Genomic DNA, 24090 nt, shown 5'->3' with positions numbered 1-24090 from the left:
ATGTGACTCTTCAGAGTCTCGAGTTAATCTGAGCAAAATCAAGAGGAGACCAGTGACATTGTAGGGCTGCCTTCTAAGGACACTGGCTGCTCGAGCTGCAAAGCAGCCATGTTACCACCTGCAGTCCTGTCTGATTGCTGCCACTTTGCCCCGTGGTGTGGTGAGCTGGGCTAGTGGGAGTGCATGGGCCCTAAGGCCCCAGAGGTGGCCTGGTGCTGCCGGAGACTGGCCAGGGTCGGGTGACACAACTATTAGCAAGTCATCACTTAACCTTAGTTTTAGTCATTTTGCTGACACTTTGAGAAGATAAGTGAGCTGGTTTAAGAAGAAAATGTAAAGGGGGAGATGTTTTCTCTACAGAAATTTAAAATGAGCTATTAAGTAGCTTGTTTTCTCTGACTAGTAGGTACTTCTGGCAGGGCTTCAGTGCCTTTTTCTGTGTAGTCACAGGAGGTCAGGTGTCCCTGTAGCTCATCGCTAGACCTGGCCAGTTGTCAGGTCCTGTTTCACAAGACTCATTACTCTCTGTGAGTTTCTTCAAACATAGTCTATTGTCCTCCATCATCCTGGACATGAACGTGGGTGAACCCTGAGTCCAAGATATCCATGGCATGTTTGTGCCTCCACATAGTTTTTTGCCACCCAGAGAGGAAGAGTTGTTCTACACTTGTTCCAAAAAGAGCACTTAAAATTGATGAAGGTGGTGTGTGTAGGTAAACCCTGAAAGACAGTGTCTCTTAATTTGTAAGTGTGCTGCTGAGCAGGCATCTGGGTGAATTGGCACCTACTCAGATTCCCCCAAACTGGCAGCTCTGCCTTATTAGGTGGCCCCAGTGAACACTAAGCTGAGTCCTTCCTGCCAACCTATTCTGGCTTCATGTCTTGTGCCCCAAGAGGCTGAGAATGGGACCTGCTCAGACCTGAGGGAGCAGAGGTTGCCGTTTAGGGCAGACTCAGTCCCCTAGCAATGAGAAGGGTGCCCATGCCACGTTTGCTCTGGGTGTTGGCATTGACGTGTTGCTGGGGGCTCATGCCCCCAATGGGATCCACTTTTCTGTTCAGTGCAGAGTGTCCTGGGAAGGGTGTCTAAGTGATGTGACCCATGTGCTGTGTATTGTCATTCCCCATTTCTGGCTTTGGAATGTAGCAAAGCATTCATTCCTTCCAGGAATGTGCTGTCCACTGATGTCGGTGCTAGGTTAAACCTGGCACTGCACCTGCATAGCACTCCCAAAGCTTTCATTACACTTCTGTGTGCCAGGATTCGTGGAGAGGAGCGTGCAGCGTACAGCCATTTTCAAGTATATCTGACCACAGAAATGGCAAGCACTGTTTAAGGTGCCACCTCGTGAACTTCCGGACAGGCTCTCTGCCTGCCTGGGCGGGGCGAGGAGACTGCCTTGTGTGCTGTGGGATGTTGGGCAGCACCTCTGATAGTCGAGAGTGCCCAGCCAGCCATGGCTTTGCTGGTGTCCGCTCTGGTGCCCCTGACCTTGCTGAGAGCTGCTGCTTTGGGAGCTGTGGAGTGGGTCTGCCTCCCTGACAAAGCACCAACAGACTTCTCATAAGGCCTCGGCCACCGTGTGTGGTGAGGAGTATATTTTGTTTTTTAGTCCAGTGCCACTGATGCTTCATTCGCCTCCCCATTCTGATGTCTGTCTGCTGACCTTTCCCATCCTGGTTCCCACCGTTCTCTGCATTCTCTGTGGTGCTCCATGTACCCGCTGACTTCTCTGGCGCACAACCAAGCGTGACTCCTGTCCGAGTCCTTGTGCTCTCACTTCTCGTTTTGCTTTCTGATGGGAAACTCCCTCGGAATTTCTTTGTGAGGCAGATCAGTGCCTCCTTTCCTTATGGCATCTGAAATAACTACTGTGGACTCTAGTTTTTTGTCCTAAATAGGCCATGTTCTTGTGTCCTGATGTTTGTGTTTAGAAGAATGCATCACATGGAATTTGTTTCATTCTGGTTGCTGCTCTGTACCTTAATGCTGGCTCCATTTTTTTTTATTATGATGTTATGATTTCTTATTTGATGTAGAGATTTTGTAATATACGTGCATATGGCACAACCAAAGAGCTTTTTTGGTTTACACAATTCCTCTGCCATTTCTAAAATCATTTAATACTTATTTTGATAATGGTACCTTCTTTACTAGAAAAGCACTAATTGTTTTTTTTGTGGGGGGGGGGTCTTTTTTAGGGAAAGCTACCAACGACAGGAATGACAATCACAAAGCTTGAGGACAGTGAAAATCATAGAAATGCATTTGAAATATCAGGTGATAGGCACAGACTTTGTGGATGCTATCTGTCACGGTGATGAGAGGCAGCTTACCATTTGTGTGCAGATTGTTGCTGGACTGTCCAGAGGGGCTGATGGTTAAGCGCTATTCATTTTTCCTCTGGGTGTGTATGTGCCTGTGTGTGCATTCTGCCTGCTTTCCCACTTCAGTGTGTTTCTTCTCGCTTCCAGGAAGCATGATTGAGCGGATCTTAGTGTCCTGCAACAACCAGCAGGACCTCCACGAGTGGGTGGACCATCTACAGAAGCAGACCAAGGTCACCTCTGTCGGCAACCCCACCATCAAGCCGCATTCTGTGCCGTCTCACACTGTAAGGACTCCTCCCGTACTTCTGCCTCCACACCAGAGGGTCAGCCTTTGGTTGGGTTGTCAGTGAGTGAGCAAGTACTGTGAAGCATGGGCAGTATCTGCACCAGGAGTACAAAATACATGCTTAGATTTGCCTGCGGATACTGGCGTGTCCGTGTGGCGCAGCTAATTGCCTCACAGTTCTTGCTCCTAAGCTGTGCTGCCCTGCTCGTGGTTTGCTGGCACTCAGCTTAGAAGGGGTCTAGGAGCCCAACTCATGGGGGTTTTCACCTAAAACATCAAGAGCCACCAATCCATTGATTTTTTCCCCCCTGAGACTCTTAATCATTGTTTTGATTGTAAGAAATCTGTTTATCTTCTACTTAGAAGAGCTCACCAGCTCTTTGACTTTTTATATTTTTAAACATTTCAGAGTATGTGAGCATGAAGTGTCTGTTGTAAACCTCTCTTTCAAAAAAAAAAAAATAATAAAACCTCTCTTTCCTGGTGTTTTATGCTTAAGATACTGATATCAAGTTGTCACAACCTCCCTCATCTTTCTCACACAGTATTGAATTAGAACTCACAAGTGACCTGTGAGTGCACAGCATTTCTAGGTGGCAGGTTTTTCTCACATCCCTGTTAGATTGTCATGATCTTTATTTGGACTTTGTACCGTGTGATTCAGTTCTGCATTCATTATCCTTAGCATTCAAGTTTTTGCTCAGGAGGAGTGACAGTAATGTAACACTTTATTTATATATTTATTTTTTAAAAATTTTTATTCACAAGAGACACAGGCAGAGACATAGGCACATGGACAAGCAGACTCCCTCCAAGGAGCCCAACTCAGGACTTGATCCCAGGACCCCAGGATCATGATCTGAGCCAAAGGCAAACACTCAACCACTGAGCCACCCAGGCACCTCTTAAGTTTTTTTTTTTTTTTTAAATTAAAGATTTATATGAGAATGTGCACGTGCGTGAGTGGGGGGAGGGGCAGAGGAGAGAGAATCCTTAAGCAGACTCCCTGCTGAACATGGAGACCCATGCAGGGCTCAATCCCAGGACCCTGACATGATGACCTGAGCTGAAATGAAGAGTCAGACACTAAACTGACTCAGCCACCCAGGCACCCTTGTAGCATAACATTCAAATCAGTTTTCTCTTACTTGGTTTCTCTTGACAGTTTGGAGGTTGGGACTACTTGTTTGCTTTAGCTAACATTTCATTTTGCATGGCTCTGCCATTTATAACTTTTTCATGCTTTAAAAAATACTAAAGATGCTTAGCTTACATGGAACTAAATTTATTCCAAAGATACTGTATGTACATGTGTATGTGTTGAAGAAAAATGGAAGTGCTGCTTCATATTGTCAGCAACACTTTGAAACCAAACCAACAGGATTTCATGCCAGGCAAAACTTTGTTCTCTGAACCCTGGCAGTGTTCTCACATATAAGGCTTTTGAAATGTTAAATATTCTTTTTAGGGCAGTTTCCTCTTTCAGGTATCCTGTATTATCCCTGTGATCTAGCTGTGTCCAGCTTGAATATTCTCATTTTAGCATAGACCATTATCTTTTAACAACTTTAAGGAGAAGTAAGTCCAGGTATTACTTACTTTGATGTTATTGCTGGAAGAGATCTTCATCATTTTCTCCTTTTGTAGTTTCAAAACTACATAGTTTCTCTTATGTAGTTTCAAAAAATTGTTATGTAGTGGCTGTATAGCATGTTACAGGACATGCACGTACACACGCACAAACACATGTACAACCAGCACGGGTCTGTGGGTGCTGCAGGAAGTTTCTTGCTCTTGCCCTGGAGTGCTGTGGCATCAGCCAGTGCCAGGCTGCTCATTAAGCATGTGTTTCAAATAGGCAGTTCTTTTGAATGATGATCTCACCCTGATTTCCAGCAGAGAACACTTCGCTCTTTCATTAAGCATGCCTTATTGGTTTGGGTAATTTGAGGTCATTGCTTGATTTTGAGTATTTTTTTATTGAACTTTTTTGCATTTAATTGTCAGTGTGATGGAATATTTTTGGGTTTTCCAGGAATATAAACCCCATGATGTTTCTGAGAAACTAGGTTTAATTTTATTTTGATTAAAGCTGTTTTTTTGAGAAAATAACTTGTTTTATTTACCTTAGGGATTGGCAAAATTTTTCTGCAAAGAAACCAAGTATTTTCAGCTTTACAGGCAATCTGGTTTTTGTTGCAATTGTGCTTTTGTTTTACAGCCATCAACAGGAATGGGCCTGGCTGTGTCTTGTGAAAACTTTTTAAATGAAAACAGGCATGTGGCCCTAGTTTTGCCCATTCCTTAATCACCAGCCGTAAATGCATGCGTAGGGAGAATTACCCTCCCCCATAATCACATTCCTAGTACAAGGAATTCCTGTTCTTTTACATAATTCTGGTCTATGCTAAATGGAACACCTTTCTGTAAATGCTACTCCATGGCAAATAAAGGTGGTGGTGGGGTGCCTGGATCTGGACCTCCGCATTCTGTGCCCCCAAGCTGGCCTGACACACGGTAGTTGGGTGCCTCAGAAGCTGACTGCTTGGGGTTAGAGATGAAAGAAACGACAACAGCTTGGTAGTATTCTAGAAATGGGCAGAACCTCATGGTTGAGGGACCTCTGGTGGCAGCTGTTACATATTGATCTCTTTCAATCTTCCCCTCACAGCTCCCTTCCCATCCGATCGCCCCATCCAGCAAGCATGCAGACAGCAAGCCAGTGCCCCTGACACCTGCCTACCACACGCTGCCCCACCCCTCCCATCACGGCACTCCCCACACCACCATCAACTGGGGGCCCCTGGAGCCTCCAAAGACCCCCAAGCCATGGAGCCTGAGCTGCCTGCGACCTGCACCACCCCTGCGGCCCTCGGCAGCTCTCTGCTACAAGGAGGTGAGGTCTGAGCACCAGCGAGTGTGAAGTTGACGTCTTGGTGTGTTAGGTTGGCTATTCTGTGCCTCATTCTAGAGAATTCAGAAATACAGAAAATTCTATATTTCTATCTGCAATTCTTTGACTTAAAAATACAAACCTGGTTCAGAACTGTGAAGGTCTGCCTTGGTGGTTCTTCCCTTTCTCCTTTGGGTGGCATTTGCTCCTCTGTGCCCTTTGCGGATGAGCCTTGCTGCCTGCTACCTGGAGCCTGGAGCAGAGGGCTTCCCCGGACCTGGCCTCTGGGGACCTTCGATGTACTTTGCATGTCTAGTTCATGTTGGGTGTGGCCTAGGCTTTCTGACCCTTTTCCAGGCATGAGTGAAGGCCCACCTGGAACCCTGCATTGGTCACGAGTAGCTGTTTGAGTGGAAGACCACATGCGTGAATGAAGGTGGAAGAGTGGGGCTCTCTGACTCTGTTGGAGATCCAAGTCTTCTGCTCCCGAAGCTGTCCTGCATGGTCACACCAGATGCTTATGCTGAACCAACGTGCAGGAAAGGAAGTACCTCGAGAAATACGGTCTGAGAAATATTTGCACTTGAGGAAGGCCATAACTCAAGTGCTGGGCATAGGTCTGAGTGTGATTTCACATGGGCAGCCTGAGTGCCAGCCCTGAGTGTGGGGTGTGGGGTGGCATGTCCTGGTGCACCTCTCCAGGTCCATTTGAGGTAGCATCTGCCTGAGGCCCTGGACCCTCCACCTTGCTAGCAGCCCTCAATGATTTACGACCCACAGGAGTATTATATAGATTATAACTTGCCTTCTACACGTTTTTGTTACTGAATTTTGCTGTTAGGACCTTTCTTGCTGGTCATCACATGCCCAAGTCCTAGGTTTCTTTGCCACAGGCACTTAACATGGCGGATGTTGGTGTCTGTTACTAATTTAGCCGGTGTGGATCTCCCTGCTGGGAGGTCAAGGGTGGGCTGAGAAGAGGAGGTACCCAGGCATCTGGTTCTGCAGGACCAGGGTTGGGATCTGTAACAGTGGCCCCGTGTCACTGAGTACCTCTGAACGATTAGTAGAGGTTCTCTTACAGAGTGTGCACGTGGGTCCATGGGCTGGCATGCAGCCTGTGTGTGCATGCTGTGTTACCCAGGGCTCTGTCTCTGTTCGTTTTGAAGTGTGGAAGCCATACAACATGTGCTGTGTTTACTTTTTTGGAAACGGGTTTTTTTTTTTTCTTTTTAAAGATTTATTTATTCATGAGAGACACAGAGAGAAAGAGGCAGAGACATAGGCAGAGGGAGAAGCAGGCTCCTCGTGGGGAGCCCGATGTGGGACTCGATCCCGGGTCTCCAGGGTCATGCCCTGGGTTGAAGGGGGCGCTAAACCGCTGAGCCACCTTCCAGGGCTGCCCTGGAAACAGGTTTCTGCTGCATTTTTAAGAGCCCATACAGTTTAGCAGAGGAGATCTTGGAAGAGCTACCTTTAAAAACCAAACTGTGTCCCTTCTATGCTCTCAGTCTGTTCCCTCCCGTAGCCCACGTTGGTGTCACAGCTTAAGATTCACAAATAGCTCATATGCCTTGTGTGATGCAGAAGTGAGACCTTCTCAGTGTTGAGTACACGCTTGGCAGCTGGCGCCTGGCCTGCCTGGGTGGACTGTAGCCTGCTCTGTGTATCTCCAACTGCTGTGTGGTCTTTGGTAGCTGTATTTCAGGGGGAGGGGCAGACCATTGCATTGTGACTTAGGCGTGAGCTGGCATGTGCACACCAGGGGTAGAGCCAGTGCTCTGTCGTCTGCATGCCTCTTCCCTCAAGGCCCATGGGCAGATCTCTTCCCTTTCCTCCTTTCTTGAGGCCTCCAGTCATTGCCGGAAGGAATTGTTTTTGCCTTTCCTCTAAAAATAGCCTTAGTTTTCCGGGTCTTTCTCTGGTTCTCTACAACAGATGGGTCTGCTCCAGAATTAGCAGCATGCATGCATCTCTGCCTGTGTCAGCCAGCCATCCCCTCTCCTCTCCAGATGCTGCTGGTCTGCTGCGAGCCTGCAACACCTCTGTGGTGTGTTGTCACAGTGCTGACAGGTCCCAGTGACACAGGGGTTTCCATCAGAGCCTGAGCCCTATTGATTTTATATGAATGCTCAGCAGCTGACCAAGAACTCCCAGTACTAGTAAAGTAGGGAGCTCTTCACTGTGAGTGGCTGTAGTTGCTTCCTATTTCATGCCGTCACCGACTCATCCACACACCAGGAAAAGTTACTGCCTTTGGAATGTCAGCACTTTTTCCTCTTTTTTTCTCTCTAGGATCTTAGTAAGAGTCCCAAGACCATGAAAAAGTTGCTACCTAAGCGCAAGCCTGAGCGGAAGCCTTCAGATGAAGAGTTTGCACTGCGGAAAAGTAAGTAATACACTGCACGTGTGGCAGAGGACACGGGCCCATCTTGTGCATAGCACTCATGGAATAGAGGGCTGGTGGCTTTCTAGAGGCTTCAGCTGTGGGGTTTGAGTCTTGACGTCTTGTGTAAAGAGCATTGAGGAGTGAGAGCAGCGAAGCCTTTCGGCATTGACGCGCACAAGCAGGAAAGCTGCCTAGCAATGCCATGTGTGGTTTCCTACTTGATGGAACTGCTTGTGCGCTCTGGGCCTCCCTGATTCCTTGTCCTGTGAATCCAAGCCAGGTGTGCAGGGTGGACCTGGGGCTGCCTGCTCTTTCTGGCCCTTCCTTGCCCTGTGGTCTTCATGTGTCTGGGGAACACCCCCACCCTGCTTTGCGGCCATAGTCCTCGTTTCTCCATGTTTGTACTACTCTCACTGCCTGGCTATAAACTTGTGAAATGCTGGGAGTGGTGCTGGATTCAACACTTGACCTCCCAGACAGCCTGGCTCACGGGAGATGCTCAGTTGATCGTGCGAGCCAGTAGAGCTATTTTGAGATGCCACTGGAGAGAGTAAGTGTGCGCAAATGCCCACCCACTTCTTCCCACTGCCAGTCTGGTTTTCTGGTGTGACGGGCAGAAGGGGTTCCATGGGCACAGATGGCTGTGGGACTGTCTGGCACAGCAGGAGGACTTGAGGCTCAATAGGGAAACGGCCCAGACAGTGGGAACCTCTGTCTCCTTGGCCCCCTGCATCCCCTTACTCCCCACGTGCCTAGGACCTGTCACAGGTCCTGACTGTGGAGCATTGCTCTTCTTTTTTGCCATATTTATCTGGGACCCTCCAGGGATTTGTTTATAAAAAAAAAAAAACTCGTGGAGAGACGTTTCTAGTCAGAACATGAGTGTGGCTAATGTTGCCCCACGGAAGGCGACTGCTTGGTTCGGGGGCTCTGCAGGATCCCCAGAGCCCAGGCAGCCCACACATGGGCCTGCTCCACCAATTGTCCCAGGACCATAAGCTGGAAGTGGCAGATGCAGTGAATGGCCTGGGACGCTCACAGTATTCCGCCCCTTGCCGTGTACTGCAGTGGGCACTGTGTTGTTTGCCATCATGGTGGTCGTTGTCCTCCTAATCCTAAGCATGGGCCACGTGCCCAGGGCATCTGGTGAAAGGGGTCAGGAGAGCCCTGCCTTGGGGGCTCTAGAGCCAGTGCCTGGGAACTAGCTCTCCCACAGTCATCCACTGGGCTGTTTCCTCCATCCGCACAAGGTGCTTATTTGAATGACAGCCACTCCCCCTACCTTCTGGCCACCCTTTCTAAAATGGCCCCAGCATCTCTCCCTCCTCCACTCTTTGCACAGCACACTGTTGACCTGTTTAGTCTCCTGTTTCTACTGAAAGGTGTCTCTGTGGGTGAGCCCCTGGGGCTCATGCAGGAGGTGGTGGGGTGGTGGTGAGAGAAGACCCTCAAAGGTGCCTTGAGCAGTTGGGCAGTTGCAGTCCTGCTGTCAGCAGAGAGGGTGCTGGGCCTGGGTTTGAACAGTATCATGGATTTCTGTATTGAGAGCAGGTGAGCAGCAGTGGGAGTGGGGGGGGCAGGTAGGAGGCAAACTGAGTGAGGTGACCAGGTGACGATGGTGTAGTCATCATGGACAGAGTTCAGATTTTTTGAAGAGGGAGCCTGCAGCTGTGGTTTCTCAACTGGGGGTGTCTTTGCACCCCTGGAGATACTAACATCTTGAGGCCTTTCTGGTTACCACAATTGGGTGTGGGTATTGCTGCCTTATAGTGGGTAGAGTCTAGGGATGCTGCTTAATGTCCTAGAGCACACAGGACGACCCCCCAGCACAGTCGTGCCAGGGCTGGGAAGGATTCCTGCAGGAGGAATCACAGGCCCTGGCAGGTGGTGAGAATTCAGGACTGCTCAAGCCATGAGATGGACTGTGAAGAGGAAGACAGAGTCTGGGTCTGAGGAGGTGAGGCACCAGCAGAGGGAATGTGGAGAGACTGGGAGATTGAAAGGAGAGCCAGGGTTTCCATGTGGATTAGAGGAGAGATGTGAGCTGTGTGACATCTGTATCAGGAGGGTATAGTCCCATGGTAATTTCCCAAGTTATTTTAGTCTTGCTTACGTTCGGAATCAATAGCCTTTGCCATGTAGGAAATGTGAGGAAAGGAGGATCACCATAGACTTAATGCTATATCCTGCAGAGGCCAGTGAGTGTGCTTTCTTTGAGCGTACCAATCCACATATGACGTAGCCATCTGATCTATCATCTGGACAGGTTGTCACCTGCAAAGGTCATTGTCCTCTGGGCAGAGGTGGAATGACGTGCCTGTAAGGTTGCCATTCAGCAGGTCCTGAAGTAAAATGAGGAAGGCCCTCTCTTGGTCCTGAGGGAAGAGCCCATCATGAAACGATGGGCTCCATTCAGTGACATTTAAGTCCCTTTCTCCATAGCTCTTAAACTCTTGGTGCTGAGATTTGTATTTTCTTTTTAAAAAATTTTTTGGTGTAGTTGACACACATTGTTCCGTGAGTTCCAGGCCATAAGTCTGTATGCTATGCGATGCTTAACACCAGTGCAGCTCCCATCTGTGACCATACAGCGCCAACATGCCATTGACTGTATTCCCTATGCTGTGCCTTCCATCCCCACGACTGACTCCTTGACTGGATGTTTGGCACCTCCTATTCCCCAGCTTGTTTACTCCTCAGGCCATCAGTTCTCTGTTACAGGTCTAATGGTGCTTTTTTAAAAATTTCTTTGTTTTTACTTTAGATTCCACATATGAGTGAAATCATGGTATTTATCTTCCTTAGTCTGATGTATGTCACTTAGCCCAATATTCTTTGTCCATCCATGTTGTCACAAATGGCACGATCTCATCTTTCTTATGCATGCGTCATATTCCTGTGTGTGTGTGTGTGTGTGTACACACATCTTCCTTATCCATTCATCTGTTGGTGGGCACTTGGGTTGGTTGTGTCCATGACTTGGCTCTTGTAGATAATGCTGCAGTAAACATAGGGGTACCTCTATCTTTTCAAGTTAATGTTTTTGTCTTCTTTGGGTAAATATCCAGTAGTGGAATTACTGAATCATATGGTATCTTGAGATAAAGTGGGAGATACCATAATTCCAGATTTCAAGTTATGCTACAAAGCTGGTTCTAATTGAAATAGGTACAAAAATATACATACGTCAGTGGAACAGAATAGAATGCCAAAATAAACCCATGCTTATATGGTCATTCCAAGACAAAGGAGGAAAGAATATATGATGGGGAAAAGAACAGTCTCTTCAAACAGTGGTGTTGGGATAACTGGACCACTTTTTTACATCATACACAGAAATCAACTCAAAGTGGATTATAAAGACCTAAATTTGAGATATGAAACCATAAAAATCCCAGAAGTCATTGATGTTATATATTTTAGTAATGTCTGCCTTGCCTTATATCATATCTTACTATCATAAATTGTTGAGGCTTTATATAGCTTATAAATATTCAAGATTTCCATACTTCTACATTTTTATTAGAGTAGGTGAGCCTTTTAAAATAAATACCCAAAGGTGATATCTTAGAAAATATAAAAGAATATAGAAAACTTAAAACAGAAAAGAGGAATAGTTCAACCATAGGGTCATGTGAAGTATGCTGGGTGTGAGGTTCTGAATCCGGGACTGATATCACTAGATGTTGTTAGTCTGGAAGAGTCTATCCTTCTGCATACCTGTAGTCTGAGCACGAGAAGCCAGTGTCTGGAGTAATCCGTAATTGGGGAGCTCTGGTTTAACACCGTCAAGGTTGAGGTTGTGCTTTTTTTCATCCTAGATAAATTCTTGAGTGCAGACTGGAGGGTCAGAGCTTTCCAGGGTCCTACCTGTCTTCATGCTATCAGCTGTGGGTGGCACTGGGGATTGTCAGACTTGGTATTTTTGTTAGGCTGGTGTGTGAAAACCTGATGCTTTGTTCTGTTATTTCTTAGCGAGAATAAACCTCTTATGGTGTTCTTGTGTGAGTTGCTTGTTCCTGGCCCATTCTTCAATTCCAGCATGGGAGGACACTGTTTCTTATGGGCTAGGAAGACTGCTTTTATTTTTTATTTTTATTTTTTTTAATTTTTATTTATTTATGATAGTCACACAGAGAGAGAGAGAGAGAGAGGCAGAGACACAGGCAGAGGGAGAAGCAGGCTCCATGCACCGGGAGCCCGACGTGGGATTCGATCCCGGGTCTCCAGGACCGTGCCCTGGGCCAAAGGCAGGCGCCAAACCGCTGCGCCACCCAGGGATCCCATCTTTTATATATATATTTAGGGTACTAACCTTTTTGCTAGATATGTTATGCATAAACAGTACTTTAAAAAATAGAACTGCTTTGTAAATATTGGAAAGTCCTTATCTGAGAAGAAAATAGAGAAATTGTTTTTTAGTTTGTGACCTGTTGTACATGTCAACTTTTAGCTTGATTGTGGCGTGTCATATCTTGACAGGCACAGCTGCTTTGGAAGAAGACGCACAGATTCTGAAAGTCATTGAAGCTTACTGTACAAGCGCCAAAACGCGGCAAACCCTCAACTCAAGTAAGTTTCACAGTTGCGGACTAGGAACTGCAGTGCCTCACTGGGGTTAGAGTCGCCATCAGGAGGGGCCGGTGCTGGGCCCCAAATGCAACCCGTGGGCATGGCGGAGCAGTCCTCAGTGAGGGACACTTGGCTGGCCAGCCTGGCGTCCTAAGTCACCGCAGAGGGGCTGACCTGCCAGTAAGAGAATGGAATTCTACACACTGTCCAGTTGGGAAACGTTACGTAGGAGATGCTGCCAGAGTTTAAAAGCTTTCTTCTATTTAGAGAAGATGTGCTTAGAAGACAGAAGATTGGTTCAATTATTTTTAAGCTATTTAAGCTATTGGTGTGGTTAGTGGGGTCTTTTTTTCATAGAATTGTAAAAAATAACCTAGAGCCTTTTTAGCCCCCATTCCTCCCCCTCTTTTAAATGATGCATTTAGAAATTTTTGGAAGTAGACCCCAGCTAATTTATTTGGTAGATTGCAGCACCATTGAATTTTCCTTTATCTTTATACATAAAGTCTTACTTAGTAAGAAAATCTTGATCTGTTTTGACGGAAAAAAAGTGGGCTCTTCTTGTTTGCAACCTCCCAGCATTTGAAGATGGGGCAGATGCAGGGGTGTGTGTGGTTTGTTTAGAAGAAAGGGCTGATTTACTCTCTCTTCTCACTGGAGCCAGGGCCATGGGCACCACGGGGTCCTGCACTGTCATTTCTAGGTGGGCTTTCTTGGGTCTGTTTTTGTTTTGTTTGAGAACTGGATCTCTGTATTCTGGCATAGAAACTTGTTTCTGTTGGATTTTGTGTTTTGGATTCCCTTTCCACCCTGACTTTGGGCACATTGCTGATCACTGCTTCATTCCCGCCACCTTTTCTGTGGCGGTTCAAATCTGCATCCTAGCTAGTGTCAAGACTGATTCTGGAAAAAAGGACAGGTGGGAAAGGGAATTTTTACGTGCTTTAGCTTTTGTTAAAGATGGCGACAGCTTAAAAAGGTAGGGCTGGCAGGATCAAACTCCAGGCACAGTCTGCAGTGACTTCTCTGTGGCCATATTTTAAATGTCCGATCTGCGCCATTGAAATTCTTGTTTATACTTGATACTTGCCCTGGTGAGAATGCTTATTCATAGTAACTGGTCAGCAGAATGGGGGAGACATAGAAAGGCCTGAAGGTTGGGTATACGTAAAGCCAAACAGTCATTTGTAAATACAGCCTATTTTGTCTTTTGAGATACTGGTTTTCTTAGATTTGATAAGAAATGTGTTTTAAGTAGTAGGCTATGTAAAACGTGGCCATAGTGTTTGGGTTTTGAGTTTGAGATTTTAAAGAATTCTCTCAACTTGAATTACTTAAAATTTTAACCTGGTAGTGTCAGGTAAACAGACCGGGTAACATGAACTTTGTATGTATGTCTGTGAGAGTCTCATTTGTTCATCTGGGAGACCGTGCCCCATGCCTGTGGCCTCGTTGCTTTGGCTGCCTGGAAGTGATGGCCTGTAGATTGTGTACGTTATTTGTCCTCTGTATTACGTGTTTCCATTTCTCCTGTGTAAGAAGAGCATTGCATGATATGTGGATTTTTGTTTTCAGCTGATAGTCTGGGGCCTTGTGTATAATCCCAGGTGACTGTAACTCACGGAGTCTTGGGACCAGATAGGATGAGGGGAAAATGATCTTTGATGCTGGAAAGGTAGTGTGGGGTTACAATGGAGGTAGCTCTTTTCAAGTTAAATGCTTAGTAAAAACAGGATAATACACTTGACCTTAAAATTCACCTCCTGTCAGCGTATGTTTGGATGCCAAGATGTTACAAGCCAGACATCTTTGGTATCAATTTCTGTCTCAAGAAGTAGTGATCTTCATAGAGTCCAGGGATTTAATTGGAGGAATCCAAACTGGCCCACTTCTGCTTGTTCTGGTTTGGGAATGGAATGAATTTGGAGTGGACGCAGGACTAGGATGGCCAGCGGTTGCCGTGGTGTGCATTGTGCGTCACGCAGTGTCCCTGCATGCCTCCCTCGCGGCTGCCTGGCCAACACCCTTGCTCCCTGTGGCTGACTCCTCTCGGGCTGCTTTCTCTTCTCCTGTCTATGCCGATTGTCCTGTCGCCCTCCTGTGAACTCAGTGGCTCTTGGCTTATCGTGTCTCTTGTCCTGCCAGTAAAAGGGTCTGCATCAGGGCTGGGAATGTGGGAACAGGCATCCTACTTTTTCTGTTGCCCTGGCTGAGCTCTGGGGAGCACTGCACTCTGAGTGTGGTGCGGCTGCAAGGGGGGCCCCTTTCTCCGCTCTGAAATGTTTACGGTGCTGGTGGTTTAGATAAGGTAAGTTTAGACCCCACCATTAAGATAACTTCTGGGGACTTAGAGACTGGCAACGGGAGAGCTTCCTCTGGGACTCTCCTGCTTCCATACGTCCATATAAAGAACACTTTCTACTGAAATGCATAAATGGCTCCTTTTACAAATGTCCTAAACGAGACTCCTGGTTCATAGAGTGGAATAGAATTACTTGTGAAATGTCTATAGAAGTATCCGTGGACATGGGCTTATGTAAGGGACAGTTTGGGAACAATATTGTGACTGCGGTTTATTGAAATCCAGTTTTACTCTGCGGGTTGTGCTATTAAAACCCACCGTAAATAAGGAGAAATGAACATTGTTGCCAGTTTTTAACAATATTTTCTCTCTTCCTTCTCTTCCCATCACCTTTTGCTTTTGTTTCCATGTTTTTGGTTGTGGCTCTTCCTGTCCGTCCCCTCCCACCTCTGCCTGTCACTCCATCCGTCCCCGTCGTAGCATGGCAAGGCACTGACCTGATGCATAATCACGTCTTGGCCGACGACGACCAATCAAGTCTAGACTCCTTGGGTCGTCGCAGTAGCCTGTCCCGTCTGGAGCCTTCAGACCTCTCGGAAGACTCTGACTATGACAGTATATGGACAGCCCATAGTTACAGAATGGGTTCTACATCTCGTAAGAGCTGTTGCTCATATATCTCTCACCAGAACTAATGCACTTCTGAGCTTTTCTTAACAAATGCTTGTTGTATCGCAGCCTGCTTTTCTTAGATGTTTTCTTGCTGTTCCTTGTCTTTTATGTGATATTTTAACAACTTTTGAGAGCGTTGCTGATACTTCCCGTTGTACTTTGTGGAGGCCCACTGGCCAGTTCTACAGTCCATGCGAGCTGCCGCAGTGGAAGGAGACGGTGCGCTCGTGGGGTCGCGCCCCAGGGTCCTTTCCTACGTGGGTGGCGGTGGCTCTCCAGCTCTGGGTTCCCGTTCTCACTGTAGCACCCATCTCATTTCTTTTTGGATACAGCTGTGTGAACACTTTTATATTTTATACTGAGACATATAGGTTTGTGATCTAAGTGCCAGCACCATGGAGGAGACTGGCCTGATTAGGGATCTAAATGTTGTATGTTCAGTGGACCCACTGATGACTGAGTTGAAGACAGGGGCAAAGGAAACAAGCTGTAGAAGGACACAGTCCAGTTCAGACAGCTGTGCTCTGAGGGCTCCTCAGGGTGCTTTGTAGCCATGGAGAGCCGTGTGTGGGTGTGGCTAGCATGGGCTCTGGGCCATGGCAGGAGAATCTGCTCTCATCAGGGTGCCACAGACAGCCAACCCATCTCCCCATTTGCCCATGGGCTAGGGGTTCTCTGAGGGCCTGGTTACTGTCAGAGCTCAGACCCTTCCCCACAGCATCATACCAAACACTCCTTAGTTGGAGCAATTGCTCTTCAATGGTGCTTAGCACACCCGTGCCACTCCACTGAAGATTCGGTCCAAACTCGGAAGCACTCAGCCTCTGAAGGTGTACATGAGACTCTGTTCAGAGCCAGGTGAGTGCTTGGCTTCAGTCCCAGCCTGGCTGCGCCCCGACATCCCTGTCACGCTGCCTGTGATGGACACATGGTTTGTTTTCAGCAGCTTGCTGCAGTGAAACTCTGTTTACAGCAACCCATCATATGTAACCCTCATTCCTCATTGTCACGGGAACACCTGAGTCCATTGAAGACCTCAGTTACTATATAACTCACTTAATAAGAAAATCTCAGATGGAGAGGGGTGCCCCCACATCCCTGGAATTTGTTGTAAGGAGATTTCACTGGCCTCACTCAGATGAATTTCTGCTTCAGAAAGAACTGAATGTGACCTGTTACATTCAGTTGTAGCACCCAGACCCACATCTAGTCATTGTCTCTCATGCATGCTGCACTTGGTGTGAAAATGGAAACTCGAGGTTGTTAAGTATTCGTTGAAACCAGCTTCAGAAAACAAGATGCCATAATAAAGTGGGAATAACCTGTTTCCCTCTCCCCAGAGTGGCTGGGGTCCCCCCACCCCTAAACCCACGTATTCGGTGTCTGATTCTGTTTGCACACAGATGACTGAGCCGTACCCTATGCCCTTGTTGGCTGGGCATTGGGTCCTGTTGCTCACATACCCAGAGGAGCTGGTGGACCCTGGCAGTGGTGTAGTGCTCAGAGTCAGATGGCTTGAATACTGCGTGCGGTGAGATATTGAGGGAACCAACGTTCCAAATACTTCTGTGCCCAAGTATCTATTGAGCCACTCATGCCATCTGGAGATTTCATATTTTTATATCAATTAGTATAAATAAAAAAGTTGAGTAGCATCTTATTAAAATTAGAGCCCAGTATTAACCCACGGTAGAGATGGGATTTATAGGTGTTCAGCCAAATAATAAATGGAATTTTGGGAGAAATAGGGCTATGAAGTTCACGCACTGAACTGAGAAGCAGTTGTTTGATTTTTGTATCCGTACAGTAGTCGCCTTTTCTGGCACTGATAATACAAAGTCTTTTTGTTTGCTTTGAGGCTCTCATTTGTGCGTTGGCTTAGACGCCTTTGCCATGCCTCAGTGAGCCCGTGTTGTGCGCGGCACATACCCCCCAGCATTAAGGTACACAGTTGCCGTACAGGGATATTTCTTTATTGCCAAGTGTCGTCTGGATTGTCTTCCTGAGACCTTTCATTTTCTCTACACCAAGGTTTGACATGATTCCATCAGTCCTTTGGTACCAGTGAAAGCCACGTGGGCAGTGATTTTGCCGATGCTGGGATCACTGCATAATGACACCCTGACTTTTGGTTGTTGGGGCTTGTTTTGAATGTCTGGCACCATTAGCTCTTGTGACCTGGTTGGAAGTGTTAGTGCCACGGGCCTGAACGCGGTCCCTCAGTGGCAATGGCGGCGTGGCACCCCGAGGGCTGGGGCATGCCCAGGTGGAGTCTGGTTGGGGCAGCTCTGTCCTGGCCGCATGCACAGTTAGAGTGGTAGTGTGTGGGTGCAGACCCTGGACCCAGAAGTGGGTGGGAGCCATCCTGGGCCTTCGTGGGGGCCTGCGTGGTGTGGACATTGAATTGATGCTTGCCACAGTATATAAGCTATATTATGTGTTTTGCGTAAAATTGCCAAAACACAGTAATGTGTATATAGTGGTATAAGACCTTGAAAAAAATCTATATATTGTGCTTTTTCTCTGTGAATGGGAAAGCCATTTTTAGTGGGTGACTGCCATTTGAAGACTCAGTTGGATGTATACCTGAATGTTGCATTGTATTGTACAGTATGCATATTGTCTGTGGTTGCATATGGCAATGAAGTGTTTGTTTTATAAAAAAAAAAAAAAAAGACATCTGTTATGTACAGTTGAAATAAATTTTGCATTTGCTAGCCTGTGGCTTTTAATATTTGTTACTGGGGGATGGGGGAGTAGCATAGCTTGCAACTGAATATGATTTGGCTGTTCTCCTGTACATTGTCTTCCAGAGGAAGGCCAGGCAACGGGACACTTTCTATCTGGTTTGATAGAGAAATGTGCACTTTCTTAGACCAAATATGTTCTAGACAATACAGGGTCACTCCTGACATGCCTTTATTTCCTTTTTTTTTTTTTTTTTTTTTTTTTTAAGAAATTTTCAGTCACCAGAAGGTTTGAGTTCAGAAAGAAGCACTCTTGGTTCTTTGTGCATAAATGGGGGGGGGGGGGGAGCCCAACTTCAATAGTTGTGGTTTTTTTTTTTTTTTTTTTTTTTAAAGAATAAGGTCAGTCTTTGAGTGCATGCCCAGCTGGCTAAGAAGCAAAAAGGAGTGTCAACGTGGGGCTGGGGCAGGGTGCAGGCAGTAAACACATGCAAATTGTTCCCTAAAGAGATTCCTCACATTTTCCTAAGGAAAAAAAATCAGAATCCTGTGATAGCCATAAATAACAAAGGACCTTTGGTAAATAATTTCTGAAAGTTGTAATATTTTCCCTTCAGGCTGAAAGTTCAGTTTCAATTGAGTATAATTAGGTGCAGGTTTTAGAGGGATTATGAATTTAAAGAAATTATGGATTGCTACCACAAATGTACTGGACAGCTGGCCAAATAGGCAGATGATCTTTTCTGACAAACAATGTGTTTAGGTTTTTGAGGCAAGGCGATTCAGTCATATGCACACATGCACACATGCATGCCCTGGAGTTGATGGAGCTGTGTGTTCTATCAGTGTTTCTGGTCAGGCGGCGGTCTGACCACAGAGAGGTGCCCTGGGCTTTGAGCCTCCGGCTCTGTGCTGCCCAGGCAAGTCCTCTGTGCAATTCAAGCGCTCGCTAGATCCGTGTTTTTCGAAGACCTATGGTGCTCTGAGGGTCTGCAGATGTTTTGGGGGTGGGCAGGACTACAAGTGTCTCCAGTTTGTAGATCACACCTCTGAACCAGCACACTCCCTGGCTCCCCAAGCCACCCTCTCCTACCCGGCTCCAGCTGTGTGACCCAGAGCAGCCCCTTCTGGGGGCGGTGTGCAGCTGCCGTGCCGTGTGAGTCTGTGGGCCTCAGTAGCCCGATCCTAGGCATCTGCAGACACCTTCTTGGGGGGGGTCTTCTAGTTGGAGAAATGCTGGATTGGTGCTAGGTGTAAATTATAGTTTCATTGTATTCACCCCTGTACTGAACAGCAACAACAAATCCAACCAGCAGTTGTGCGCAGACAGGGTTGTAGGCTAGTCCAACACTCCTTTTGATCTGTGACATACAAAATGATGCAATGTTGCTGAGATGAGGGTCAGCACTCAGGTGACTTTAGGAAATGCTGAATTAAAGTAGGTGGGTGTTGCTACTGCACGCTTCCTGAAAACTGTCAACATGCCACGTGTGTACTGTGGACCTTCCAGAAGTGGCTGTAGCCATCAGCTTTTTCCAGAACAATGTGGTGCAGAACCCCTGTTAGATGGTGGAGGGGCAGCAAAGTATCCTCCGAACTGAGAAGGCACTTTGAGGGTAGAAACGGAAGGAGGTGATGCCAAATGTTTCCACAGAGCATTATTCAGGGGGGTCCCCCTTACTGCTGTTGGGTGGGCTCGTGGGCAATGATCCAGGTGCTGCATGGCTGCTCTCCAGGAAGTCCAGACCTTTGTCCACAGATCACATAGATCAGTGGGATGAGCAGCAGAGGGCCGAGTGGGGGTGGGGGGAGGACAAGAAACTTTTCTCTCCTAGCTGTCAGAACAACTTCAGGAAAGTTCTGGACAGGTGTTCCGGTCAGGGCACATATTCCCTCCCAGGGGCCTGGAGCAGTAGCTCCGAGGCAAGTCATCGTGTGGATGTGAACAAGATGGAATCGGTATTACCAGCCATCGCTCCCCGTTACCTCCTGGAAATGCAGACCTTGAATGTGCTGGAGCCATCATGAACCCATTCATCTGTGTTGCAGCCCTTAGATGTTTTTAAATAAAGTGACAGAACATTCTTCGTGAGTTCGGTTGTTTTTCCAAACTTAAATAATTCAGGGAAAACATGGTGTGATCCCTCTAGAAATACTTAAGTTATCTTTGAGATAACGTGATAAATCTACTTCGTAAAATTTGGCTATTTCTGTAAGAACAAACTTATAAACCTCCCTGGAGACTATTCCTTTATTTTGCTGAAAAACCAAGTTTTCTAGAAAAATGTTACATTGAAATTAGGCACATTATTAGCATCCTGTGAATTTCTCTGCAGGCTAGTAAAGTCTACAAGCTGCGGTTTACCAGCTGCCTGGTGCACTGTCAAATCCGTACATATCATTTTCTACACCACCTTTCAGGAATTACCAATTAAGTCTGTACATTTTGCCTGTAACATTCTCAAACTGAAGGTTTTATAGTAAATTCTGGTGTGCTTTCAGTGCGTTTCCAAAAATAACCACCATGTATGTGTGACTCTTACACCAGTTCTCATGGGCTTAGTCCTCTGATGTCACGTTACCTATTGGAGTTTAGGGCTTTTATCTTTGTGACTTTATCTGGTAAAAGATCTTGGATGTGATTCTTAAATTCTCAGAGCAGCTCTGCAGAGCGGGTGAGCTCTGTTTTCGAGTCTTGGGCCTCCATACTCCTGCGGGTGGGATGGCACCTGCCATCTGATCCATGCATGTCACCTTACGACACAGGTGTCCCTGGTTTCTCTTGGTGTTTGAAGCTGGGAGTGCTGGCAGCACCTGATGTGAGCCAGCTGCCCAGGAAGCAACAAGTGGTGGACATAGCCAGAGAGAGATGTAAGGAAGCCAGTCTTTCACAGCGCTGCCACATGAACATCTCATCCTGTCGTGTCCTCACGTGAATGAGCTAATGAGACGTCGTATTTCCAGCCAAGGGTGACGGACACACAACTGGTGCCTGTTGTGGTCTGACCATGATGGAGCAGGTGATGGCGAGGGCGCTTAGTATCTGGCTAAGTTGTCCAATGACTTCTCTTCACAGCAAAGTCGCCAAAGCCATTGTTTGCTACATGTCTATGCACATGTGAATTCTTACGAATCCCTTTGTTTTTCTGGGCAAAATAGCTCATGAACTAAGTCTTCAGATGAAAACGGAGGGAACGTTGCATGTCTTGGAAGCACGGGATGTTCCATGGCCTTCAGAACTTTTACCTCGGCTTGTCCCGCTGAGCTTTCTCTTATTTGTCTCACATACCAGTTTCCTTCCTGAGCAGTATTTTCCGGTGTGGCCCAGAAGCCCCGGAAGGGCCTAGAAGACAACGTGCCTGCAATCCGTCACAGAGCCGTGGCATGTGGAATAGGTGATCCTCCAGGAGGCAGTTGTTAGCAGTGATGTCTTTAAAAACGTGTTCCTCTGAGGATGTTTCACTCTGTCTGAAGAGTAATTCCTTTTGTGGATGGGTGACTGTGATAGGGTGGGTGGGTAGGGCAGCCCCATAGTGAGGGGTACAACAGAGCGACGCCTCCCTGTCCCTGGCAGTGATGGGTGTGAACAGAGGAGCATCAGTGGACAGTCCTGTTTGAAACCATGCCGATGCACCCCCATACCCCAGCCTGTCGTGACGAAGTCCCAAGTGCTCCATCTGACCATAGTCCTGAAGTTACAATGCACCGAGGGGGCCCTTCCTTCCTTGCTATAGAAACGTGTGTGTGCTGGAGCTCAGGCCGTGTGGCATACAGCGGTACTTGCCCAGAGTTTAATCTTCTCATGCTTGGATGACAGGAGGAGGTCAGCAGCCTAGCTTCATTTGGTTCCTGCCCTTACGTTTCATGGTGTGCTTGGATTTGACACCCTTCCCTGGCTGTGTGATGGAACGGAGCAGGTCTCGCAGACGTCCAGATGGTACCGGGGGAATCTAGGCCAAGGCCCTGTGGCCGGCACACTCCAGTGCTGTTCCCTGTGGCATGCTGCTTGTGAGCCCCGTGGCTGGCAGGCTCTGATGGTAATTGCTAGTCCTGGTCAGAGGAGTGTGAGCTGATACGAGGATGCTAAAACATCTTTAAATCCTTGTATCTTTAAGACGGTGTTCTAGTGAACGTCTCTGTGATGTGAGGAGGCACAGCCGGGAGACCAGCGGATTGTATCGGCATCTCCGTAATCAGTTAGCAGCTATCAGACAGCAAGTGTGTTTGTTTAATTGAGAAATGTTTGTCAAAATACTACTTGTGGGTGTTTGTATCCTAGGGGGTGCGTTCCTCCCTCAAACCAAACATTTATATTTCTCAATAAATGTTCTAGTGCTGTATAACCTTTAAGAAAGTACTACCTCAAATTTTCTTTCTTGTATCCTTCAAAAAGACTTGAATCTCCTTTCTTCCCTGTGAGATACTTGGGTTTCCTGATTTCTCAAAGACTTGTCCCACAGCGCAGGCTTCCTGGGATAGGGCCCCCACGCAGTGCTTCCTCGGTGTTGTCTGTGGTTTACCGCCTTCCATTTGGAAAAATGTGTATGTTCCAGGAAATGTCAAATTAGGTTTTCATGAAAGAATAAATCTTTTTCTAAACCACGTGCCTCAGTGTTTATTTTAATCTTGTTCTAGAGTTCAGTATTCGCCAGCATTTGTGAGCACTCTGAGTGCGTGCCCATCTGACCTACCTTCCTAATGTGCCCGGAATAAGCTGCCTCAAACTTTGGCTGGTTTCAGTGTTCCTCCCAATGTTTTTTGGTATTTATTCCAAAACATCCAGGGCCCTGGGTTCAGGACCTTGCTACCTGTGGAAGATTTCAGGATTTAAAAGCTCCGTGATCCCGATTCAGGAACCGAAGCTTAATAAATCGCCAAAAGGCTGGTGCTTCCTTGCATCTAGATGCTTTAGGCATGAGGAAGACTGAGTTCTCTAGGCAGAAGTGGAGAAAATTGGTAAAAGCTGTCTTTCCATGTTGTATCTTATAGAGTTTTGTAACGCACGGTCCCTGGGATTTAATAGTAACTTTTAAGTTGTGTTGTCAAGTCAGGTTTTCAATTCTGCCAGTGCATTCACCTGTGGGTTTGTGTGTTTGTTTTAATGACATAGGTTCGCGCAAAGAGTCCGCTCCACAAGTTTTGCTTCCAGAAGAGGAGAAAATGATAGTTGAGGAAACGAAGAGTAACGGTCAGACGGTGATTGAGGAGAAGTAAGCAACCCACCCCCCCCACACACACACATGTCAGGGTGGGCACTGGCCTTAACCGGGACTTTAGCGTGGAGGGCTTGACGTGCCTCCAGCTGGAGCGCTGCTGTGTCTCATCCTAGCTCAGGTGTTCATCGTTTTCTGTTTCAGGAGTCTTGTCGACACGGTCTATGCATTAAAGGATGAAGTCCAGGAGTTGAGACAGGTGAGTCATAACCAGCTCTTTAACCCTGTAACCGGGTGGGAGGAAAGCAGCGGATGAAAAGCAAGCCCACTCATCCATATGCACAGTAGCACTGAAGGGCCGTCCTTCCTCTCAGTTACAGGGTCACTTTGGTTCCCGGTGAATGGGACAGGTCAGGAGGTACATTTTTAAAGTGACTTGTTCAAACTTTGTACTGTACTGTTGGCATCAAGTCCTCTGAGGTCCCTTTGGAATCGTCATTTAAAACCTCTGAAAATCCTACTGAGATTCTCTTTGCGACACTTGCTGACGTAACACATGGTCCTTGTTCTTAAGAAGTCAGGTGAACTTGGCTAAGCAACTGAGTGTATTTTGTATTTTTGCATATTTTGGATAAAGTATGTTACATACCAACTTGTGTCTCTGAGGAGCTCATGGTGAGCCTTGCATGCGAGGTGGGGGGGGGGTTGGGGTGTGGTGCGCTCTGTGCCTGGACACGCACTCGGCCAACCTCTCTGTTTCAACATGGCTTCCAGGTGCCTCTCTTCTGCGTTTGAAGGGACACTC

General features: G+C 47.0%; 1 protein-coding gene across 12 annotated transcripts in view; it reads left to right on the top strand.

Moving 5' to 3' along the window:
• ARHGEF7 (Rho guanine nucleotide exchange factor 7) overlaps positions 1-24090 on the top strand; it is a 135016-nt gene that overhangs the window by 107976 nt on the left and 2950 nt on the right. For 7 of the 12 annotated variants that reach the window (XM_072782371.1, XM_072782360.1, XM_072782367.1 and 4 more), the window contains 8 exons: positions 2203-2281; positions 2476-2615; positions 5289-5513; positions 7806-7899; positions 12382-12471; positions 15254-15430; positions 23243-23342; positions 23490-23544. In XM_072782371.1, the coding sequence (XP_072638472.1) occupies positions 2203-2281; positions 2476-2615; positions 5289-5513; positions 7806-7899; positions 12382-12471; positions 15254-15430; positions 23243-23342; positions 23490-23544 (960 nt within the window). Of the gene's footprint in view, positions 1-2202; positions 2282-2475; positions 2616-5288; positions 5514-7805; positions 7900-12381; positions 12472-15253; positions 15431-20032; positions 20404-23242; positions 23343-23489; positions 23545-24090 lie in introns of those variants that run through there. The other 5 variants (XM_072782361.1, XM_072782370.1, XM_072782369.1 and 2 more) reach the window with 2 other exon arrangements.

This window comes from Canis lupus, chromosome 17 (genome assembly GCF_048164855.1).
Source record: "Canis lupus baileyi chromosome 17, mCanLup2.hap1, whole genome shotgun sequence".
Classification (NCBI taxonomy): domain Eukaryota; kingdom Metazoa; phylum Chordata; class Mammalia; order Carnivora; family Canidae; genus Canis; species Canis lupus.
This window is presented reverse-complemented; position numbering and strand designations above follow the sequence as displayed.